Source organism: Nycticebus coucang, chromosome 12 (genome assembly GCF_027406575.1).
Source record: "Nycticebus coucang isolate mNycCou1 chromosome 12, mNycCou1.pri, whole genome shotgun sequence".
Classification (NCBI taxonomy): Eukaryota; Metazoa; Chordata; class Mammalia; order Primates; family Lorisidae; genus Nycticebus; species Nycticebus coucang.
The window spans coordinates 87057989-87080321 of record NC_069791.1 but is presented as its reverse complement, the minus strand read 5'-3'; the positions used below and the strand labels follow the sequence as shown (position 1 = coordinate 87080321).

General features: G+C 40.2%; 1 protein-coding gene across 9 annotated transcripts in view; it reads left to right on the top strand.

Annotated features, from left to right (window-relative positions):
* Positions 1 to 22333, top strand: part of TNRC6A (trinucleotide repeat containing adaptor 6A) — a 140874-nt gene that overhangs the window by 24336 nt on the left and 94205 nt on the right. For 8 of the 9 annotated variants that reach the window (XR_008373496.1, XM_053558078.1, XM_053558080.1 and 5 more), the window contains exon 2: positions 15 to 62. The exons of the other annotated variant lie outside the window; for it this stretch is intronic. Coding sequence is in view for 6 of the 8 variants with exons in the window: in XM_053558080.1 (XP_053414055.1) it covers positions 15 to 62 (48 nt within the window). In the remaining 2 variants the exon portion in view is untranslated. The remainder of the gene's footprint in view (positions 1 to 14; positions 63 to 22333) is intronic. 9 annotated transcript variants of the gene reach the window in all.

The following is a 22333-nucleotide window of genomic DNA, read 5'->3' as shown; positions in this document are numbered from 1 at the left end:
GTTTTCTGTTTCAGAGAATTGGAAGCTAAAGCTACCAAAGACGTAGAAAGAAATCTTGGCAGGTAAGATGGGCGAGCTTCCGTTTCCCGCCCCGTTATAATGGTATATTTTCACTCCGGTTCGCCCTTTCTCGGTTTAGAAGTTCCCCCGTGTCATTTTCTTTCGCACGCAGAGATGAGACGTTTGGGAGAAGAGACCTGAGGGAATATTGGTTGGAGCGATTGCAGGGAGATGCGTAATTACGCGTGTGTTTCTTAAAATAAAGCGAAAAGCAATTCTTGTAAACTTAGTTAAAACATTCTCACCCTTTTAGAATTTAATTAGGGGACTTGTGCATTAATTACTATTGTAAATGATTGCAGGCATTGTGTGACTCATGATTGAGGCGGCCCTTGTGGCGGGCTGTCAAACTGTTTTGGCTTCCCCGTTATTACTTTGTAGCTCAAATTGTTGCCTTTATTAAAAGATACTATGTGTTCGCATTTTTTTTTTTAACACATTGTAGTCAGGCGGATTCTGTTGCATTGGAAACAGTTTTGCCCTTGAACTTTACCAAGCATAAGCTGCGTTTTGTTTTCCTTTGAAACTACATTTGTGTCTACGTTCAGTGTGTGCTCTTTTTATCAGCTGGTAAAATTATTTAAAATCTGTTCCCAGCAAATGATTATCATTCCTATTGGGCCTGAGTACTTCTGCAATGGCAACTGTGTTTTGTTTGCTTTTTTGTTTTTTTTTACTGGATTCCTTTATGGAAATCTTTAGCTTTATTGAGCTGTAATCGCTTAAGCATCAGGGAATTGCGCTGTATTTAGCTTCTTTCACATTCATTTCTGTCACTTGTCTTCTTCTTTCTTATTCACCTTTTTCTTTTGCATCACATTTGGACACTCAGAAAAACTTAACCACTTAACCAAATTAATGAACAGCTTTCCCCTCTACTCCCCCGTTTGGAGAGAATTAAATTTCTTCTATTCAGGTCTTAATGCAATTTGCTCTTGATTATAAATTTTAGGTTTATTTTCGTGGTTATTGGCACTCATAATTCAAGTCATCCGAATATTTTTCACCACATAAAATCATTCCAAATTGTGTTCAGTTGGTGAAGATGGGCATCACTGGTTTACCCAGTAGGAATTTTCTGTTGTACTTAGAGACTCATTTAAAGGAAATTAATCCTGACATTATGGACTAAATAACTGTTCACTGTACATTGAAATAAGTTTGGTTGTCAGAGGCAATTAAAGAAATGTTAAGATACAGAACCATTAAAGAGGCTGCGTTCTTAAGGTGTGATTTAGCAGCAGAATGGAACTTGGGGTTTGGGTTGATTTCTCCTTTCATTTTTGTTTTGTCTGATAACTACACCAGTATAATTCCTATGAAAGTGTTCTGGATTTACTTAAAAATTATCTGTACCACAAGTATAATTTTCATGTTAATACGGTCTGTGTATTGGCTAAGTATTGGAGGTTGAATTCCAGCTCTGCCACTTACAATCTGACCTTGACTTTTGGCAAGTCACTTAGCCTCTCTGTGCCTAATCTATAAAATGAAGACTTGGGTCACCCACTTGCTAAGGTCTGTTAGGCCCCTAGTTATGTAAAAAGGAGTGAAGTGCCGTCCATGTCCACAGAGGGCCCATACAATCTAGTAGGAAGACTACAGTAAGTGCATAAATAACTGTAATAGGTAGGTGATGTAGGGTCAGAAGAAGATAGCATTCTGTTTAAGTGTTTGAGCATCTTCACCTGGTTAGAAGGTATGAAAAGGAGAATCAAATATCAAGGAGATAGTAAGGCAGTGTGTACTAAGGATCCAGTGAGAGGGGAATGTTTCTTATAGGTTAAAAGGAAGGAGAGATGTAATTAGGTGGGCAAAGGCTTTCAGCTCCATCTCTAGCTCTATGCTTCCTTTTTCTCAGACAAGAATATATCTATCTTTACCCATTAGTGTTTTCTGCAGGAAGTCAAGGCATTGTACTCATTGAGTAAATATTTGTTGAGCATTTTTGATATTTCAAATGTGGGACCCAATGGGAAGAAGAAGAATAAGTAGCTAAGTTTATTGATTGCTTACTTTCTGCCTGACACACTTCTCCAAAGACTTCACATGGACTCATCTGATCCTTGAAAAAACTCTGTGAGGTAGGTACTATTATTAGAAAATTTGAGGCATAAAGAGATTAAGTAACTTGCAGGAGGCCTACTACTGATAATTGGAAATGCTGACAGGATTTGAACTATATTGTCTCTTATTAGAGACATTTATTTATTTATTTGTTTTTTGCCATGGTGTCACAGCTCACAGCAACCTCCAGCTCTTGGGCTTAGGCGATTTTCTTGCCTCAGCCTTCCGAGTAGCTGGGACCATAGGCACCCGCCATAATGCCCGGCTATTTTTTGTTGAAATTTGGCCGGGGCGGGTTTGAACCCGCCACCCTTGGTGTGTGGGGCCGGCGTCCTACTCACTGAACCACAGGCACTGCCCTGAGGCATGGTTTTTGTGTTTTTTTTTTTTTTTTTTTTGAAAAATTTGGAAATTTATTTTGGGAGGTGGAACCCACAGATGCATTCAGTATATCTAGAACAGTTTCTCAGCCTGGGCACTGTTGATGTTTTAGATGAGATAATTTATTATTGTGAGGGCTGTACTTTGGGTTAAATAGGATGTACAGCATCTGCAGTAACGTTCCTTGCCCAGTTTTGACAATGGAAAATGTTTCTAGATATTGTCAAATATCCCCAAGGGTGGGGAAAAATTGACTCTGGTTGAGAAATGCTGTTATAAATCTTCATTTGGAAATTTAATGCGAAACCCCCAAACTTTTAAGTTAATTAATTAATTAATTTTCGCATCTTTTAAATTTTTTTTTTTTTTTTTTAAGAGACAGTTTCACTGTGTTGCCCTTGGTAGAGTGCCGTGGCGTCACACAGCTCACAGAAACCTCCAACTCCTGGGCTTAGGCGATTCTCTTGCTTCAGCCTCTTGAGTAGCTCGGACTACAGGCGCCCACCACAGCGCCTGGCTATTTTTTTGTTGCAGTTTGGCTGGGGCTGGGTTTGAACCTTCCACCCTTGGTATATGGGGCCAGCACCCTACTCACTGAGCCACAGGCCCTGCCCGTCATCTTTTAATACCATAGAAGCCCACAGCCTGTTACGTGGGTGCCCTATTTGGAAGCTCTGGTCTCTGAACATCAGACATGTTGCCATTCTCCTTTTCCTCTGCTAAGGTGCAAATTCTCCTCAAAACAGTATAGTGGCCTGGTAGCCAGTGCTAGTTAAAATTGGCAAAGGGATAAATTTAGTTTACTATCATAACTAACCTTTTTTTTTTGTTTGTTTGTCACCATGGGTAGAGTGCCATGGCGTCCTTCATATGATCCTTTTGCCCAGCCTCCCAAGTAGCTGGGACTACAGGCATTTGCCACCACACCCAGCTAGTTTTTTTTTTTTTTTTTTAGACTGAGCCTCAAGCTGTCACCCCAGGTAGAGTGCTGTGGCATCACTGCTCACAGCAACCTCCAACTCCTGGGCTCAAGCGATTCTCCTGCCTCCGCCTCCCAAGTAGCTGGGACTACAGGCATTTGCCACCACACCCAGCTAGTTTTTTTTTAGACTGAGCCTCAAGCTGTCACCCCAGGTAGAGTGCTGTGGCATCACTGCTCACAGCAACCTCCAACTCCTGGGCTCAAGCGATTCTCCTGCCTCCGCCTCCCAAGTAGCTGGGACTATAGGCACCCACCACAACGCCCGGCTGTTTTTTGGTTGCAGCCGTCATTGTTGTTTGGCGGGCCTGGGCTGGATTCGAACCTGCCAGCTCAGGTGTATGTGGCTGGCGCCTTAGCAGCTTGAGCCACAGGCGCTGAGCCTTAGTTTTTTTGTTTTTAGCAGAAATGGGGTCTCACTCTTGCTCAAGCTGGTCTTGAACTCCAGAGCTCAAGCAACCCACTGGCCTTGGCCTCCCAAAGAGCTAGGATTACAGGCTTCAACCACTGTGTCTGGCCAGCTAAACTATCATTAAGTCACGGTGGGAGGCAGGGCATGGTGGCTCATGAGTTGGAGGTTGCCATTGAGCTATGATGCTATGGCACTCTACTTTGTACTCTACTGAGGGTACAAAGCGAGACTCTGTCTCAAAAAAAAAAAAAAAACAAAAGAGTCACTGTTGGCCATTAAAATTGTTGTATTATAGGCATTCAAAAGAGGGAGCTAAAGTGTAGATGAGGGTGATCACCACTGAACTTCAAAGAAAGGAGTCAATTTTGAAAGGCAGAGAGAAGAGAGGGTCATTTTAAGAGCATTAGCAGAACTAAAAATCCTGAAATCATAAGGAATTTTGATATAATAATGGTAGGATTATCATCATATAAGGCAAATTGGTTGTGGCCAAATGTGAAGGTTTTTTTTTTTTTTTTGGAGACACAGTCTCACTTCACTGCCCTTGGTAGAGTGCTGTGGCATCACAGTTCTCAGTCTCCCAAGTAGCTGGGACTACAGGTGCCTGCTACAATGCCTGGCTATTTTTAGAGGGAGGGTCTTGCTCTGACTCAGTCTGGTCTCAATGAGCTCAGGCAATTCACCCGCCTGGGCCTCTCAAGTGCTGAGATTTTAGGCCTCCACTGCACCCGGCATGTGGAGATTCTTGAATGTCAAGTTGAGGAGTTCGTGCATAAATCTTTAGGTATGGGGAGCTATTGTCTGCTCTTGGGTAGGGTACTGATGTGTTAGAATAATCTTCTAATTTGGGATTAGTGATCCAGTATATTCAGGAGAAACAACTAGGCAATAGGTAAAGAAGATCTGAATTAAAGTGGTGGTAGAAGAGATCAAAGTATGAAATACTGAGTAACCAGAACTTGGGATTTGGCAATGTATTAGTTGGGGGAGTGAAAATACTTAGGGATCTACATTTTGGGTGAATGGGAGTTTGACCCAACCTCTAAACAGAAGTCAAAGCAAAAATAGGAGTTTGGGGAGAAAAGATGTTAAGTTACATTTTCAGTTTTTTTTTTTTTTTTTAAAACCTTTAGTACAACTCAATTGGTTTAATTAAAAAAATATATTTTGAAGGCCAAAGTCACAGAATCTTTGAATATATTTGAGCTAGATCATGACCTTAGAGATCAGCCAGCAGTCTTTCTTTCTCTTTGATGTTTCCAATGAGAAAGCTACAGTGGAGATAGCTCCAATAATTTACTCAAGGTTATGTTCTCTAACAAGTAACAGCTAAGATTTAAACAGGCCAACTCTAGTGTTCTTCCCACCGTGCAGTATTTTAGTTTATATTACATAATAGATAAAATATCAATTTTGTTTCTCTTTTCTTTCAGAAAGAATAAGTGCAATTGTCTCGATATGTTTTATGCCCATTCTAGTGATAAGTTTGCTGTGACATAGCCAATAATTGTCAAAAGTAGAAGTTAAACATACTTTATGTTGTGTTGATTTTTCTCCCCTAAATCAACTGTTGATCATATAACAAAAGTTGTTGAAGATATTACATGTTGCATCCAAACTGGGACACTTTTGTCTGAGACACTTTTGCTTGGGTCAGTACTACATCCGAAAAAACTAGAGCAGGCATTAGATTCCCTAGCTAAGGTGGGCCCTACTCTTGTAGTTCATCAACTTTTATCTACAGGAAAAAAATCATCTTTTGATTTTGCTAAGCTTTTCTGTTGCTTTGCAGATCAGCAGATTTATATTAGTAGGCTTCTTTCTTGCTTATTTTGGCAACTATGGTAAAACATTTGATAGAAGGAATGAATCACAAACTGTAAGTTTAATTTAAAGATGTGTAACAACTCTCTGGAAAATTTGAATATAAACATAAAAAGAACACCATTCTGTAACCTCTTTTGATTTTTGGCATCTGAAATATGTCTGAAAGTATAAATTGGAAAAATTTAAAAGTCTTTTATAGTTCTCTTGTATGACAACCTGAGAAGTATTGCCCACAATTGGAAAGACTAAATGGTACGTGTTACATGTATTTGTTTCAGGCTGACTTATGGCAAATCTCTCATTCAAAATAGAAAAAAGTCTGTGTCCTATTAAAAAAATTAAAAAAAATCATGCCGAGCATGGTGGTGCATGCCTGTAGTCTCAGCTACCTGGGAGGCTGAGGCAAGAGGGTCTCTTAAGCCTAAGAGTTTGAGGTTGCTGTGAGCTATGATGCCTCTGCATTCTACCCAGGGTGACAGAGTGAGACTGTCTGAACCAAAAAAAAAAAAAAAAAAACAACTTTTTTTTTTTTTTTTGAGATAGTGTATCACTTTGTCACCCTCTGTAGAGTGCTGTGGCATGTGGCATCACAGCTCACACCAACCTCAAACTCTTGGGCTTAAGTGATTCTCTTGCCTCAGACTCTCAAGTAGCTGGGACTACAGGTGCCCGTCACAACGCCTAGCTATTTTTTTGGTTGTAGTTGTCATTGTTGTTTGGCAGGCCCGGGCTGGGTACGAACCCGCCATCTCTGGTGTATGTGGCTGGCACACTAGCTGCACCACCATGCTCTGAGCCTATGTACTGATTATTAATAGTCTGTTACATTATTTTATCTCAGCACTTCACCCCCAAACATGGTGATATGCATCTTGCTGAGATTAAGGGTATCCTACATAACAACCATCAAATGATCATACTTGGGAAGTTAACAATACTCTTCAGTTTATATTCAAATTTCCCCGGTTGTCTTGATACTTTTTTTTAAGATATGGTTGTTCTTTCACTTAGTTTCTTAATTCAGGGTTGCATTTACTTGTCTCTGAAGTTTCTTTGCAGCAGAAACATTTTCCTATCCTTTTCTGCCCCTTTTGTGGCAATGGCATTTATTTTATTTTTTTGAGACAGAGTCTCACTATGTTGCCCTTGGTAGAGTGCCTTGGCATAACAGCTCACAGCAACCTCAAACTCTTGGACTTAAAGAGATTCTCCTGCTTCAGCCTTCCAAGTGGCTGGGACTACAGGTGCCTGCCACAATGTCCCGCTATTTTTGTTGTTGTTGTTTAGTAGGCTCTAGCTGAGTTTGAACCCACCAGCCCTGGTGCATGTGGCTGGCACCCTAACCACATTGTTGTCAACAATGAGACATTTTAGAATGGTGTAGGCTCGGCTCCCGTAGTACATTGGTTAGAGCACCAGCCACATACACTAAAGTGGCCAGGTTTGAGCCCAGCCCTGGCCAGTTGAACAATAATGACAACTGCAACAAAAAATGGCTGGGCATTTTGGTGGCCGCCTATAGTCCCAGCTACTTGGGAGGCTGAGGCAAGAGAATCGCTTGAGCCCAAGAGTTTGAGGTTGCTGTGAGCTGTGACGCCACAGCACTCTACCAAGGGCAACGTGGTGAGACTGTCTCAAAAAGAATAGTCCAGACTTGTCATTTTTGCAGACTCTATAGTTAGTATTTGGTTGTTTCTGTATGATTAGGTTCAGGTAAACCTTTTCAGCAGGACTCTCCCTTAGGTGATATGTTCTCAGTATATCACATCAGGCTGTCTTCCCCAGCATTTTGAAGTAAATGAACTAAAATGTTTTCTAATATTTTTACCTTTATACTGACTTGGTTTCCCTTTATTTTAGGAAATGCCAAACAATCTAAACTGAGATACAATTTTAAATGTTTGTGGTTGGTTATAATAATTCTATGTCTTTGTATTTAAATCGACTAGACTTAATGATTGCTACTTTTGTGAAAGGTTATTCTGAAGGTAAGCCCCCTTATTGTTGAACATGAATGTTGTTTGTTTTCAGAGTTGACCAGTGATGAACTGATAACCCTGGTAAGAAAATGAAACACAGGGCCTAGACTTGTATTGGCGTTCTTAAAAAAATGCCACATTTGAAGTTAAGAGTGACGCTGTGCCCAACAGAAGGGTTCTCATCCTGGGTTCCACAGAGGGACCACAGGTGGTATGAAGTAGTTTGAAAAATTGAATCTATGCTTTAAAAAAGAAAAAAAAGAAAAAACCCCAAATGTGAAAAAGTAGGTGCAGTTCTTACTGTTTGTCAGATTTCAAAGGGTAATTACTTCTTAAAGATTAAGAGACATTGCTTTATAGGGAGATTATCAGAGAAGCTGAATAGTATCAATAAAAGGAAGGGTTTTTTTTTTTTTTGAGACAGAGTCTATGTTGCCCTCGGTAGCGTGCTATGCCATCATAGCTCAGCAACCTCAGACTTTTTTTTGATGTTGTTGTTGCAGCTGTCATTGTTGCCTTAACTGGCCTAGGGCTGGGTTCGAACCCTCCACCTCCAGCCTTGGTGAATGTGGCCAGCGCCCTACCTACTGAGCTAAAGGGCGCCACCCAGCAACCTTGCCTCAGCCTCCCAAGTAGCTGGGACTACAGGCACCCACCACAAGGAAGATTTTTTGTTTTGTTTTGTTTTGGTTTTTTTGCAGTTTTTGGGCGGGGCTGGGCTTGAACACGCCACTTCCGGCATATGGGGCCAGCGCCCTACTTCTTTGAGCCACAGGCGCCGCCCGGAAGATTTTTTATTCAAAAGAAAGAAAGTCATTCTACTCGCCTGTAGTCCCAGCTACTCGGGAGGCTGAGCCAAGAGAATCGCTTAAGCCCAGGAGTTGGAGGTTGCTGTGAGCTGTGTGAGGCCATGGCACTCTACCGAGGGCCATAAAGCGAGAGACTGTCTCTACAAAAAAAAAAAAAGAAAGTCATTCTACTAAGGCATAGTTTCTCTCAATCTTTAAAAAAACATGAAAATAAATATAGTTTAAATTTTCTATTTAAGATGTTTTATTTTAAAAATAATTTGCATATTCTGTGTGTTTGACTTGGCTATAAAGCAAAAAAATTCGAGCATTTCTACACTTCAACGAGGGAAAAGCATTTTAGATTTTCAGCAGTAGTATATTATAAGACAATGACTCAGCTGACTTCCTATTTCAGATGGAATGTTCAAAACAGATTGAAACCTGGTCGAGGAATTTTATACTTTGAACCTTACAAACTATTTTCTGCAAACAATGACTGATTGGATTTTGTAATAACAACAAACAAGATTAAACTAACTCACTTGTTTTTCTGTTCTTATTAGTGGTTTTCAGTCAGTGAACATTTATTTGAGCAGTTTACTGCAATGATGCTGAATATTTTTAGAGTTCTGACATCTCTGTTTTGTTGACTTCAGGTCCTTTTGTTCTTTTGAAGTATCTCCCAAAATACATGTGTGTACAAACACCATGTGAAATGGTGTTTTATGGTGCTTAATATGAACAGATTTTGAATATATTTATAAGTATTACTTTAGTCTTTGGTAATTGACCATACAAGTATGTCAGGGAAGTAAGTTTTATATATTATTCTGCTTATGAATTCCTATGCAATGTGAGGCATATAAGTAAAAATCCTACCTTGTAAAAAAGGTAGAAAGGGGCTGGGCACAGTGTTCATACGTGTTAATCCTAGCACTCTGAGAAGCCAAGGTGGGGTGATTGCTTGAGCTCAGGATTGCTTTCACGCAGACATTCAAGACCAGCCTGAGCAAGAGCAAGAGCAAGACCTCCCCGTCTCTATTAAAAATAGAAAAATTAGCCAGGCTTGGTGGTATGTGCATATAGTCCCATCTAGTAGGGAGGCTGAGGCACGAGGCTTGCTTGAGCCCAGAAGTTTGAGGTTGCAGTGAGCTATGATGACACTGTATTCTACCCAGAGAGACTGTCTCAAAAAAAGAAGAAGAAGAAAAGCACATAAAATATGCATTTTATACATAGAATATTTTACTCATAAAATATGCTGGTTAATCATCCTAAAGCCAAGTTTCTGAGGCCTGTCAGTCACTACTTTTTAGAAACCTTTGTTAGCATCTCCACAGTGACTAGAATTAAAGCCCAAGCTCCTGTTGTATGCTGTGCTCAGCTAATCTTTTTCTTCCACCCCAACCCCAGTCAGCCCAGGCCTCAGCACAGTGGCCAAATTGTAGTTAACTATCATCTTGAATTCCTGGGCTCAAGTGATCCTGTTGTCTCAGCCTCCCAAGCAGCTGGGACTACAGGTAAACCAGCATACTCAGCTAAAAAAATAAATTTTTTTTTGTGCTAAGTTTCCCAGGCTTCTTTCCAAGCTTCATCTCAAGCAGCCTCTGCCTTGGTGCCCAAAATGTTAGGATTACAGATGGTTGAGCCACTGCACCGGGCCCTGAGCTTGTCTATTTAGCACTATCTCTTCCACCTCTTTATCCCTGTCCTCAAACTCCTTCTTCTCCAAATGTACCCTTGAATTTTTCTTCCTTTTTTTTTTTAATAACAGCTTTATTGAGATGAAGTTCTCATACCATAAAGGTCCTTGTAAAGTACACAAGGTGTCTTATTCAGTGGTTTTTAGAATGTTAATGGAATTGTGCAATCATCACCACTGTCTTAATTCCAGAGCATTTTCACCCCCCCCCCCCCCCCAAAGAAATGCCATACCTAATAGCAGTCACTCTGCATTTGTCCCTCTCCAGTCCCTGGCAACCAGCAGTCTATTTTCTCAGTACAGATTGGCCTATTCTGGACAGTTCATATAAATGGGATCATACAATATGATTCCTGTTGTCTTGTTTGTCTGTTTTAGCATAATGTTATCAAAGTTCATCCATGCTGTACCATATGTCAGTACTTAATTCGTTTTTTTTACATTTACCCATTTATTATAAGGATATTACAAAGGGTACATATGAAGAGGTGTGTAGGGTCAAGTATTGGGAAATACTGCCACCCTCCAGTATCTTCCCCATGTTCAACTATCTGAAACCTCCATTTTACTCCTTTTTTTATGGCTGAGAAATACTCCGTTGTGTGGTTGTACTGCATTTTGTTTATGCATTCTTCAGTTGATGGGCATTTGGACTGTCTTCATTTGGGGGCTGTTAGGAATAATGCTGCTGTGAACATCTGGTACAAGAGTTTGTGTGGACACATGCTTTCAATTCTGTTGGGTTTATATCTAAGAGTAGGATTTCTGAGGTATATAATTGCTCTATTTAACTTTTTGAGGAACTGCTAGATTGTTTCCAAAGCAGCAATACAGTTTTACATTCTCACTAGCCATGTATGAAGGTTCCTGTTTCTCCATATCCTTGCCATTGTCAACACTTGTTATTGTCCTTTATTATAGCCATCCTAGTGGATATAAAGTGATACCTCATTGTAATTTTGATTGGCATTTCATTCTTTTTATGAAACTGACTATCCAGTTCTAGCGTCATTTCCAACCTTTGTTGGAAATCAGATGATCATAAATTGAGAAATTATCTCTGGACTCTCAGTTCTGTTTCACAGATACTATATGTCCATCCGTATGCCAGTTTCACACTATCTTGATTACTCTAGCTTTGTATTTGAAATCAACAAGTGTTGAGTCCTTGTTCAAAGCTGTATTGACTATTCTTCTTATACTTCTATATAAATTTTAGGATCAGCTTGTCAATTTTAGCAAAAAAGGTAGCTGGGATTGTGATACTAACAGTATTGAATCTGTGGATCAATTTGGACAGTCTTACCATTTTCCAACAATATTAAAACTTTCAATTCATGGGCGGCGCCTGTGGCTCAGTTGGTAGGGCACCGGCCCCATATGCCGAGGGTGGTGGGTTCAAACCCGGCCCCGGCCAAACTGCAACCAAAAAATAGCCGGGCGTTGTGGCGGGCGCCTGTAGTCCCAGCTACTCGGGAGGCTGAGGCAAGAGAATCGCCTAAGCCCAGGAGTTGGAGGTTGCTGTGAGCTGTGTGAGGCCACGGCACTCTACAGAGGGCCATAAAGTGAGACTCTGTCTCTACAAAAAAAAAAAACAAACAAAACTTTCAATTCATGAGCATGGAATCTCTTTCTGTTTCTTCAGGTCTTTAATGTTTTTCCAAGATGACATATTGTTTTTAACATATAAGTTTGCTGCTTTATGAAATTTATTCCTAAGTATTCTTTTTGATGCTATTGTAAATGGTTTTCTGATTTAATTTTTGGATTATTCGTTCCTACTATGGAAATCCAATAGATTTCTTAAAAATTAAAAAATGTAAAATACACGTAAAATTTACCATCTTAACCATTTTAAATTGTGTAGTTTGGTAGCATTAAGCACATTTACAATCACATTGTGTAACTGTCACCACCATCCACCTCTGTGACTCTTCATCTTGCAAAACTGAAACTCTGTACCATCACAGAAACTCCCCACACCCCTTCGCCTGGCCTCTGGACACCATTGTTCTCCTTTCTGTCTTCATGGATTTTAATAGAGTAGATAACTTATTTGTTTTTTTTGTGACTGGCTTATTTCACTTTGCATCATGTCCTTAAGACTCGTCCATATGGTAGCCTGTGTCAGTCGTTTGATTTTTATATGTTGACACTGTGTTCTATAGCTATGCTGAATCATTAGTTCCAGGAGTCTTTATATGTGTGGATTCCTCAGTACAGTGGTTCTCAACCTTCCTAATGCCACGACCCTTTAATACAGTTCCTCATGTTGTGGTGACCCCCAACCACAAAATTATTTTCGTTGCTACTTCATAACTGTAATTTTTGCTACTGTTATGAATTGTAATGTAAATATCCGATATTAGGCAACCCCTGTGAAAGGCTTGTTCTACTCCCAAAGGAGTCGCTGCCTTAACACTTTCTCTATACAAGATCATGTTGTCTATGAATAGAGATAGCTTTACATCTTTTCTGGTCTTGGTGCTTTTTCTCTCCCTCACTCTTGCTCTTTCTTTGTTTTTGCTTAATTTTTTAACAAGAACTTCCAGCTTCATGTTGAATAGGTGGTAGTAAGATCAGGCATTTTGTCTTATTCCTAATATTATAGGAAAAATATTCAATCTTTACCATTAAGTATGATCTGAGCTGTGAGTCTTTTCAGATTAAGGAAGTTTCCTTCTATTCCTAGAGTGTTTTCGTCTTGTTCTGAAAGGGTGCTGGATTTGTTAAATGCTTTTTCTGTGTATATGGAAATTTTCATGTAGCTTTTGTTCTTTGTTCTGTTAATATATTTTACTTGATTGATTTTTGTGTGGTAAACCAACCTTGCATTTGTGGGATAATCTACGTTGGATAGTCCCTTTTATATTTGATAGTCTTTTGTTGAGGATTTTTGTGTTCATAAAGGTTATCAATCTGTAGTTTTCTCTTCTTAAGATATCTCTGTTGGCTTTTGGTACCCAGTACCCGATTTGGTCTGGTTTGGAATTTGAAGCCTTTAGTTGTTGGTTTTGCATCTGCCTCCTTCTGCATTGTGCCCTAATATTTTTTTTTAACATATTCAGTTTCGTTTTCTACTGTGTGCTCTCCTTCCTTTGGTTTCAGCCTTCTTTGTGTCCTAACTTTAGCCTAGTGCGCTGGTGTTTGTGTGTCTTTCACTCCCTCCCTCCCCATTTTAATTTTTTGCCTAGTTTTTTACAGCTGACAATTAGTGGTCAAATGTTAAGCACTTCATCTGAATTACCTTAGTAAATCTTCACAACATTTTGAGGGAGATAAATTAGGATATGGAGGCTTTAGAGAAATAAAACATAAGTAGTTCAATTAATTAGTTATGCAAGGTTGTACAAATAGGTGGTGGAGTTGAGATTTAAGTCCATTTCATTTTGATTTGGACCTGGAGGTTTTCACTGCATGCTATGCTGCTTAGGAAGGACTTGTTGGACAAGATTGGAATTGAACTGGTTCTTTTTTTTTTTTTTTTGAGACAGTCTCACTATGTTACCCTCAGTAGCGTGCTGTGCTGTCACAGCTCACAGCAACCTCAAACTCTTGGGCTTAAGCGATCCGCTTACCTCAGCCTCCCAAGTAGCTGGGACTACAGGCACCCGCCACAACACCTGGCTATATTTTTTATTGTTGTAGTTTTCATTGTTGTTTAGCAGGTTTGGGCCAGGTTCAAACCCACTAGCCCTGTTGCATGTGGCCAGCACCCTAACCACTGAGCTATGGTTGCCATTCCTGAACTGGTTCTTAAAAAATTGGAATGTGGGTAGAAGTAAGTATGAGAAAAATGCATCTTTTTGTGGCATTAATGGGGATATAATGTTAGTAAAGATAAGGAAGCAGGAATTGAGATCTAATTTGAATGACCAGTGCCAGAGAGTAGGATACAAGCAGAAGAACTGGTTTTTGTCCCCAGACCAGTAATTACTATTTGGGAGAATGAGATTAACATCTAAAAATAATTAAAACATGATTATTATATAATAGATGTCAAAGGTGAGATTTGGTTAGAGACAATCACAAAGAAATTAGTAATTAAATTAAGCCTGAAAAGAAGAGAGGGTTTTTTTTTTTTTTTTTTTTGAGACAGAGTCTCTATGTCACCCTTGGTAGAGGCTGTGGTGTCACAGCTCACAGCAACCTCCAACTCTTAGGCTTAAGTGATTCTCTTGCCTCAGCCTCCCAAGTAGCTGGGAGTACAGGCACCTGCCACAACACCCAGCTATGTTTTGTTGTGATTGTCTTTGTTGTTTAACTGGCCCAGGCAGGGTTCGAACCCACCACCCTCAGTGTATGTGGCTGGCGCCATAATACTGTGTTATGGGCACTGAGCCAAAAGAGAAGGATTAGTGTAGATTTAGCAAACTGGGTTTTGGATCACCCTTACCGCATCCTTATACAATCTGACAAGTGGCTTAGACTTTGTGATTCTCAGTTCCACTGTCAGATGGGAATATCAGTTCTGTGTTTTAGGGTTGTGGGTTTAAAATGGGTGATATCTTAAAGCACTTTGTAAACTGTAGGGTGTTTCTGTCCTCATGGTGGAGTATCTGTTACTTTCTCAATTTCTAATCTCACTAACTTTCCTCAACCTGAGCTTTTTATTTTGTAGTAATTTCTGATACAGAGAAATGCTGCAAGAAGAGAACAAATAATTTCTGACTATCTTTCACTTGTACTCTTCAAATGTTTATATATAATTACATTTGCCTTATCATTCCCTCTTTTTTTTTTTTTTTTTTTTTTTAGAGACAGAGTCTCACTTTATCACCCTTGGTAAAGTGCCATGGCATCACAGCTTATAGCAACCTCCAACTCCTGGGTTTAGGCAATTCTCTTGCCTCAGCCTCCCCAGTAGCTGGGACTACAGGCGCCTGCCACAACGCCCGGCTATTTTTTTTGTTGCAGTTTGGCCGGGGCTGGGTTTGAACCCACCACCATGGGCATATGGGGCCGGCGCCCTGCTCACTGAGCCATAGGCGCCGCCCAATTCCCTCTTTTTATATACATACTGTTTTTATCATTTGAGAGTAATTTGCAAACATGATATCTCTTTACCCCTTAAAGACATCTTTATTTCCTTAAAATAAAATATATTTTCTTTTTTTCTTTATTTTTTTGAGACAAAGTCTCATTTTGTCACCCTCAATAGAGTGCAATAGTGTCATAGCTCACAGTAGCTTCAAACTCTTGGACTGAAGTAATTCTCTTGCCGCAGCCTCCCAAGTAGCTGGGCCTAACCTGCTACAACACCCAGCTATTTTTTGTTGTTGTTGTTTAGCAGGCCCCAGCTGGGTTTGAACCTACCATCCCTGGAGCATGTGGCTGGTGCCCTAATCACTGAGCTACGGGTACCCAGCCACTGGCTGTTTTTAGAGATGAGGTGTCACTCTCTGGCTCAGGCTGGTCTCAAACTCGTGACCTCAAGCGATCCACCCACCTCAGCCTCCAAGAGTGCTAGGGTTACAGGCATGAGCCACCACACCCGGCCTAAGATATTTTCTCAGCAATTACAGTCTTATTATCACAATTGGGACCGTAACATTGGCACAGTCTTAATAGCTAATCTATAGACTTTATTGAAATTTTGCCCATTGTCTCAATAATGCCCTTTAGAGCAAAATGGATTTTTTTTTCTAGTTAGGGATTCAATCCAAGATCACAAGTTACATTTAGTTTTCATGTTTCTTTAGTTGCTTTCATTCTGAAACAGTTTGTCAGTCTTCGTTCTTTAGGACCTTGACATTTTTAAAGACTGCAACCTACTTAGTCATTTTGTAGAATGTCCTGCAGTCTGTGTGTATATGTTTCCTTATAATTAGATGAGGTTATGTGTTTTTGTCAAGAATCATTCCAATCTGGTGTTTCTCTTTTGTTTTCTTTCTTTCTTTCTTTCTTTTTTTTTTTTTGAGACACAGTTTCACTTTCTTGCCCCTGTAGAGTGCAATGGCATCATAGCTCACAGTAACCTCAAACTCTTGGGCTCAAGTGATCCTCTTGCCTCAGCCTCCTAGAGTAGCTGAGACTACAGGTGCCTGCCACGATGCATGGCTGTTTTTTAGAGATGGAAGTCTTGCTTCTTGGTCAGGCTGGTCTCAAACTCATGAACTCAAGCGATCTACCTACGTTGGCCTCCCAGAATGCTGGGGTTTATAGGTGTGACCCACTGTGCCCAGCCTGATCTGGTGTTTTTCTCAGTACATCATGTCAGGAGTTGCATGATGTCCACTTACCTCATTATAGGTAATGGTAACTACTTGGTTAAGTGATATCCGTCAGGTTTTACCACTGTAAAGCTAGTATTTTTCCCCTTGTAATTAATAATATTGTTTAGAGTATGTAAATATTTTGTTTCTTATTAATATTCTTGCCTGAATCAGTGAATAGTCAAATAGTGATTTTTTTCTTTTAACTATTCTTTTTCTTTAGTTGTCTTTTTTTTGGGGCAGATTTTGGCCAGGCCAGGCTTGAACCCGCCACCTCCAGTATATGGGGCCGGCACCTTTTAGTTGACATTTACTGTAAGATCTGGCCCTTTTGGCTGGGCATGGTGGCTCACGCCTGTAATTCCAGCACTCTGGGAGGCTGAGGTGGGAGGATTGCTTGAGCTCAGGAGTTCGAGACCAGCCTGAGCAAAAGGCAGACCCTGTTTCTTGAAAAATAGCCAGCTGTTGTGGTGGGCACCTGTAGTCTCAGCTACTAGGGAGGCTGAGGCAAGAGAATCACTTGATCCCAGAAGTTTGAGGTTGCTGTGAGCTACGATGCGACGGCACTCAACCCAGGGCCACTGAGTTGAGACTGTCTCAAAAAAAAAAAATCTGTCCCTTTGCCCATTTAGTCACTTATTCATTCATTTATTAATATCAATATGGACTAGGCCAGTTCAGTGGCCTTCCATATTGATATTAATAATAAAATTATTTTATTCATTGGTTTTAATCTTCTATTAGCATTATTTATTGTATTGCTCAAATTATGGTGCTGGTTGAAACCATTTCAAGCTCAACCTCCTCCTTTTTGAAGAGATCCAGGCTATAGTTTGGATCTTCACTGCTACTTGTTTATATCCTACTTTCCTTTCTCTCACTTTTTTTTTTCCTGGTATGATCGACCTGATACCTTAAAAGGAAGGTGTGCCAATTTTTTACTACTGTTTGTACCTCTAAAGCTAAGCTTTCTAGAAAGGTACAGCTTTGGCCACCACCTTCTTTCTTGTCATCCTTTTTTCCTATACTCCTTTCACAAACATATACAGTAGAACCTCCGTAAGTTGACCAAATTTTCAAGATCAGCCATGAACCACATGCATGTATCAATATGGTAGGCATATGGTAGGCAGTTTGTTACAGACCCTTGAGGGGTCAACTTACAGAGGTTCTCCTGTATTTTTGTAAGTATTTGTGTATGCTTCCAGAAATTCTTTTTTTTTTTTTGGAGACACAGTCTCACTCTGTTGTCCAAACTATAAGTGCTGTGGTGTCATAGCACAGCAATCTTAAACTCTTGGGGTTAAGTAATCCTCTTGCCTCCCAAGTAGCTGGGACTATAGGTGTGTGCCACAGCACTCAGTGAGTTTTATTTTTAGTAGAGATGGGGGTCTCACTCTTACTTAGGCTTATCTCAAACTCCTAACCTCAAGCAATCCACCAGCCTCAGCCTCCCAAAGTGCTAGGATTATAGGCATGAGCCACCGTGCCTGGCTATTTATTTCTTTTGAGACAGAGTCTCCCTCTGTCACCCCCAGTAGAGTGCCATGGCCTTAGCCTAGCTCACAGCAACCTCAGACTCCTGGGCTCAAGTAATCTTCTTGCCTCAGCAAGTAGTTGGGACTTCTGGCTCATGTTACCATGCCCCGCTAATTTTTTTATTTTTAGTAGAGACAGGGTCTTCTTAGCTCAAGTACTCCTCCTGCTTTGGCCTTTAGAGTACTGGGATTACAGGTATGAGCCACCGAGACTGGCCTAGTCTTCCTTATTTTAAAAACAATCCACAATACTTCATTTTATCCTGTTCTCTTCATTTCACTGCCAAAGTTTTTGAAAAAATGAAGCAATCCCTCAACCTCATTCCCTTACCTATTTTAGCAGTAATTGGGTTTTCATCTCTACCCTCTGGGGAATTGCAGTTTTGAAGGTTACCAGTGACTTCCTATTGTATAGTGCCAGACTGGCTTTGATTAATTTACATAAGAGGAAAAAGAATGGGGGCTGGTGATTAAAAGAGGAACAGGAAGGCTGGAAGGAAATAGAATAAGGTGGGATTTATAAGGGGGAATATATATACACACACATATAGATATATTTTAAAATTTTTTGGCAGAAGATGTGAAGTATATTTTTGTTACTAGCTTGTTATGTACAGCTGGCTTGTGTGTGATGATGGTTTATGGTGAGTTGCTGACTGATAAACTAGATGGGCCCTCTGGAAATTTGCTTCCTATTTTCTCTTTCCCAAAGCTAAATAGAAACATCTAACCTTGTCTCATTATTGTCATTTCTGACAGCAGAACCATCAAAGTTTTTTGAATTTTGGCTCGGCACCTGTAGCTCAGCGGCTAGGGTGCCAGCCATGTATACTGAGCTGGCGGGTTTGAACCCAGCCTTAGCCTGCCAAACAGCAGTGGCAACTACAACCAGAAAAACAGCCGTGTGTTGTGGTGGGCGCCTATAGTCCCAGCTACTTGGGAGGCTGAGGCAAGAGAATCGCTTAAGCCCAAGAATTTGAGGTTGCTGTGAGCTGTGACACCATGGCACTCCACCGGGGGCGACATAGTGAGACACTGACTCAAAAAAATAGATAAAGTTTTTTGAATTTAAAAATCTGTAATTTTCATTCGCATATCTAAATTTTTATTGTTCCTTTTAATATTGCTGATTATTCCAATTTGTTGTAATTATTTTGAAGTGTCTTACATTTATTCTTTGTTTTTTTCCACTGTCATCAAGGACATTAATATAATACATTCACTTGGATTATTGTGGGTCTTCTGATCCTATTTAGCCAATTTATTGTCTATTCTTATGTAGCACTTTCCTTCTCTTTTTCAATTACAGTCAGTACAAGTACGTGAACTTGTTATAGTACTAGTCTTCATGCTTTGCTCATGCCCATGACTTTCTTGTTCCTGAAAAATCCTGCTGCTGCTTCAAGACCTACAGCAACTTCTTACTGTTCCACAAAGTCTTCTGTAGTTGCAATAGCTCGTATGCACATCTTATTTTCCTAAATGTGCTTACAATGTGTACCAAATATTTGCTTGTTTTCTTATTTCAGGTGTGTTCACTTGTTCCTACAAAATTACAGGAATTTTTTTCCCACAAAAAAATTATGTTTTCTACTTGGGCTCTCTCAGTCACGGTAGACTGCTTGGCTTATAGGATTCACTAAATGTGTTTCTAATAGTTGAGAGAGTAACATTGTGTAGGCTATTATTAAATAATTTTGAGTGCAGAGAGTAATTCATTTGGGTACATCTGCTCTTCTTTGCTCATCTACTGTACCATGGAAATGTGTACTTTTAAAGTGGGATTTTCTTTTAACAAATGGTAACAGTGATCTGGACCTGATGGTTTTTGTTTTTTTTGACCTGATGGTTTTCTTCTTTTTGATGAAGTCATGTTCATTGAAGTCCTCAAGACCGCCTTCAGGTTTTACAATTCACTAGATTTATGGGACTCAGCATATAGTTATTCTTATGGCTGTGATTTATTGCAGTGAAGGAATACAAAATAAAGTCAGCAAAGAGAAAAGGTACATGCAGCAAAGTCTGGGGGAAAACTAGGTTTAAGCCGCTAAGAGTTCTTTCCTTATGGAGTCACACAGAGCATACTTAATTTCATCAGTTTCAAATTGTGATGTATGTAAAATGTCCGCCAGGGTAGTGTATTAGAAATTCAGTACCCGAGGTTCCTGTTGGTAGCTGGCCCTGCTAAGCGCTCTCTGCCTGGCATATACTAAAATGTCATTCTCCCAGAAAGAAAGCAATTGTTCAGCATAAACCATATTATTTGTACAATTTAGGCACAGAAAACCACTCTTCTGGGTTATGGAACAGCATGAACCCTCCTGAAATCCAAGTTCCCTGACCCTGAATGTGAGCCAACCTTGCAGTCTTTTCTAAGCAGTTCTCAGATCTGGTGTGTCCACTCCTTTAACTCTTTCTTGTGAAAATCTGCTCTTTTTAAAAAATTACTGTGTGGTATTCCATGGAATGACTACATTATAGTTCATTTGACTTTTCCCTATTGGCTTCTAACCTGAGCCAAGGCGAGACCCCACCTCTAAAAATAGCTGGGTGTTGTGGTGGGCACCTGTAGTCCCAGCTACTTGGGAGGCTGAGGGAAGAGAATTGCTTAAGCCCAGGAGTTGGAGGTTGCTGTGAGCTGTGACGCCACAGCACACAGGGTGACAAAATGAGACTTTGTCTCAAAAATAAATAAATAAAATTTTAAAAATAAATAAAAATTCATTCTGAATAGATTCTTCCAAATTTCTCACCAAAGGGCTTAGTGCTAGTCCATACTTCCAATAGCCATGTACAGGAGTAGCCTTTGGAAGGGGTTAATGTTAATGATATTCATGCTCGGAATATAGGAAAAACTGACCAAATATCCAGAAGCACAAGAGTAGGAGGGGCATTCTAACTACATTCGTCTCCTTCAAATGTCTAATCTCCCAATTGGCTTATCTTGTTGCCTTTAATCATTGGTGTAGAGGCTTGTGATTTTAGGTCATTTATTTATTTGAGACAGAGTCTATGTTGCCCTCAGAGCACACAGCTGTTCAACATTCAGTATAATTCATATCAATAGATAGAAAGACACAAATAATACAACCATTTCTATAAATAGAAAAAGACATCTATAAATGCATAGCATATACCCATGGCTGAATTTGTCAGCAAATCAGAAGTAGGAGAATAGCCTACTAAAATTTATTAACTTTAAGAGGGCCTAAAATTGAGAAAGCAAATCCTAGAAATACAATGAGGCGAGGTTTTGCTCTGGCTCGGGCTTTTTTTTTTTTTGAGACAGTCTCACTATGTTGCCCTCAGTAGAGTACAGTAGTGTCACAGCTCACAGCAACCTCAAACTCTTGGGCTTAAGTGATTCTCTTGCCTTAGCCTCCCAAGTAGTGGGGACTACAGGCACCCGCCACAATGCCCAGCTATTTTGTGGTTGCAGTTGTCATTGTTGTTTAGCAGGTCTGGGCCAGGCTCGAACTTGCCAGCCTTGGTGTATATGGCTGGCGCCCTGCTCACTGAGCTATTGGTGCTTCATACACACACGCACACACACACACACACGTATGTATATATATACATACGTGTGTGTGTATTTTTTAATTCAAATATTGCATTTCCCCTCATTCTCTCTCTACATGTATAAATATGTGTATGTATACACACATATACACATATATATGGGTTTTGTTTTTTTTTTTAGCAAGAAAAGGAAGGTTTATTAACTATGGCACATTCGGCAAGTCGAGCCTTGTCCTAGGGACTGTAGGCTGCCTGGAAAGTGCAGTTGTTGGATTTAATTTATTTATTTATATTTTAGAGACAGAATCTCACTTTATTGCCCTTGGTAGAGTGCTATGGCATCACAGCTCACGGCAACCCCCAACTCGTAGGCTTAAGTGATTCTCTTGCCTCAGCCTCCCTAGTAGCTGGGACTACAGGTGCCCGCTGCAACACCCAGCTATTTTTTTGTTGCAGTTTGGCCGGGGTCGGGTTCAAACTCAAATCACCCTCAGTATATGGGGTCAGCGCCCTACCCACTGAGCCACAGGCGCCACCAGCAGTATTTGGATTTTATAGAGAATTTTGAGCGATACCAGGTAGTTCTCCAAAATCTCACAAGGTCTTAATCAACTCTGTTAGCAAAACAAAAATGTTGGGTTTCAAGGTAGCTCCCTGTCTCCTAAAATGTCAGGGGAGAGCCTGGCTGCCTGAGCCCTCGCTTCTTGGAGTGCTCTTGGTCCAGAAGTGACCAGATACCCTAAAGTAAGGCAAGAATGAAACAAGTTCATTGAGAAATAGAAAGATAGGTTTACAGAGTAAGAGCAAGGTATAGGCTTATAAAGCAAGATACGTTCACCATAGACAGCAAATGGACCCTATTA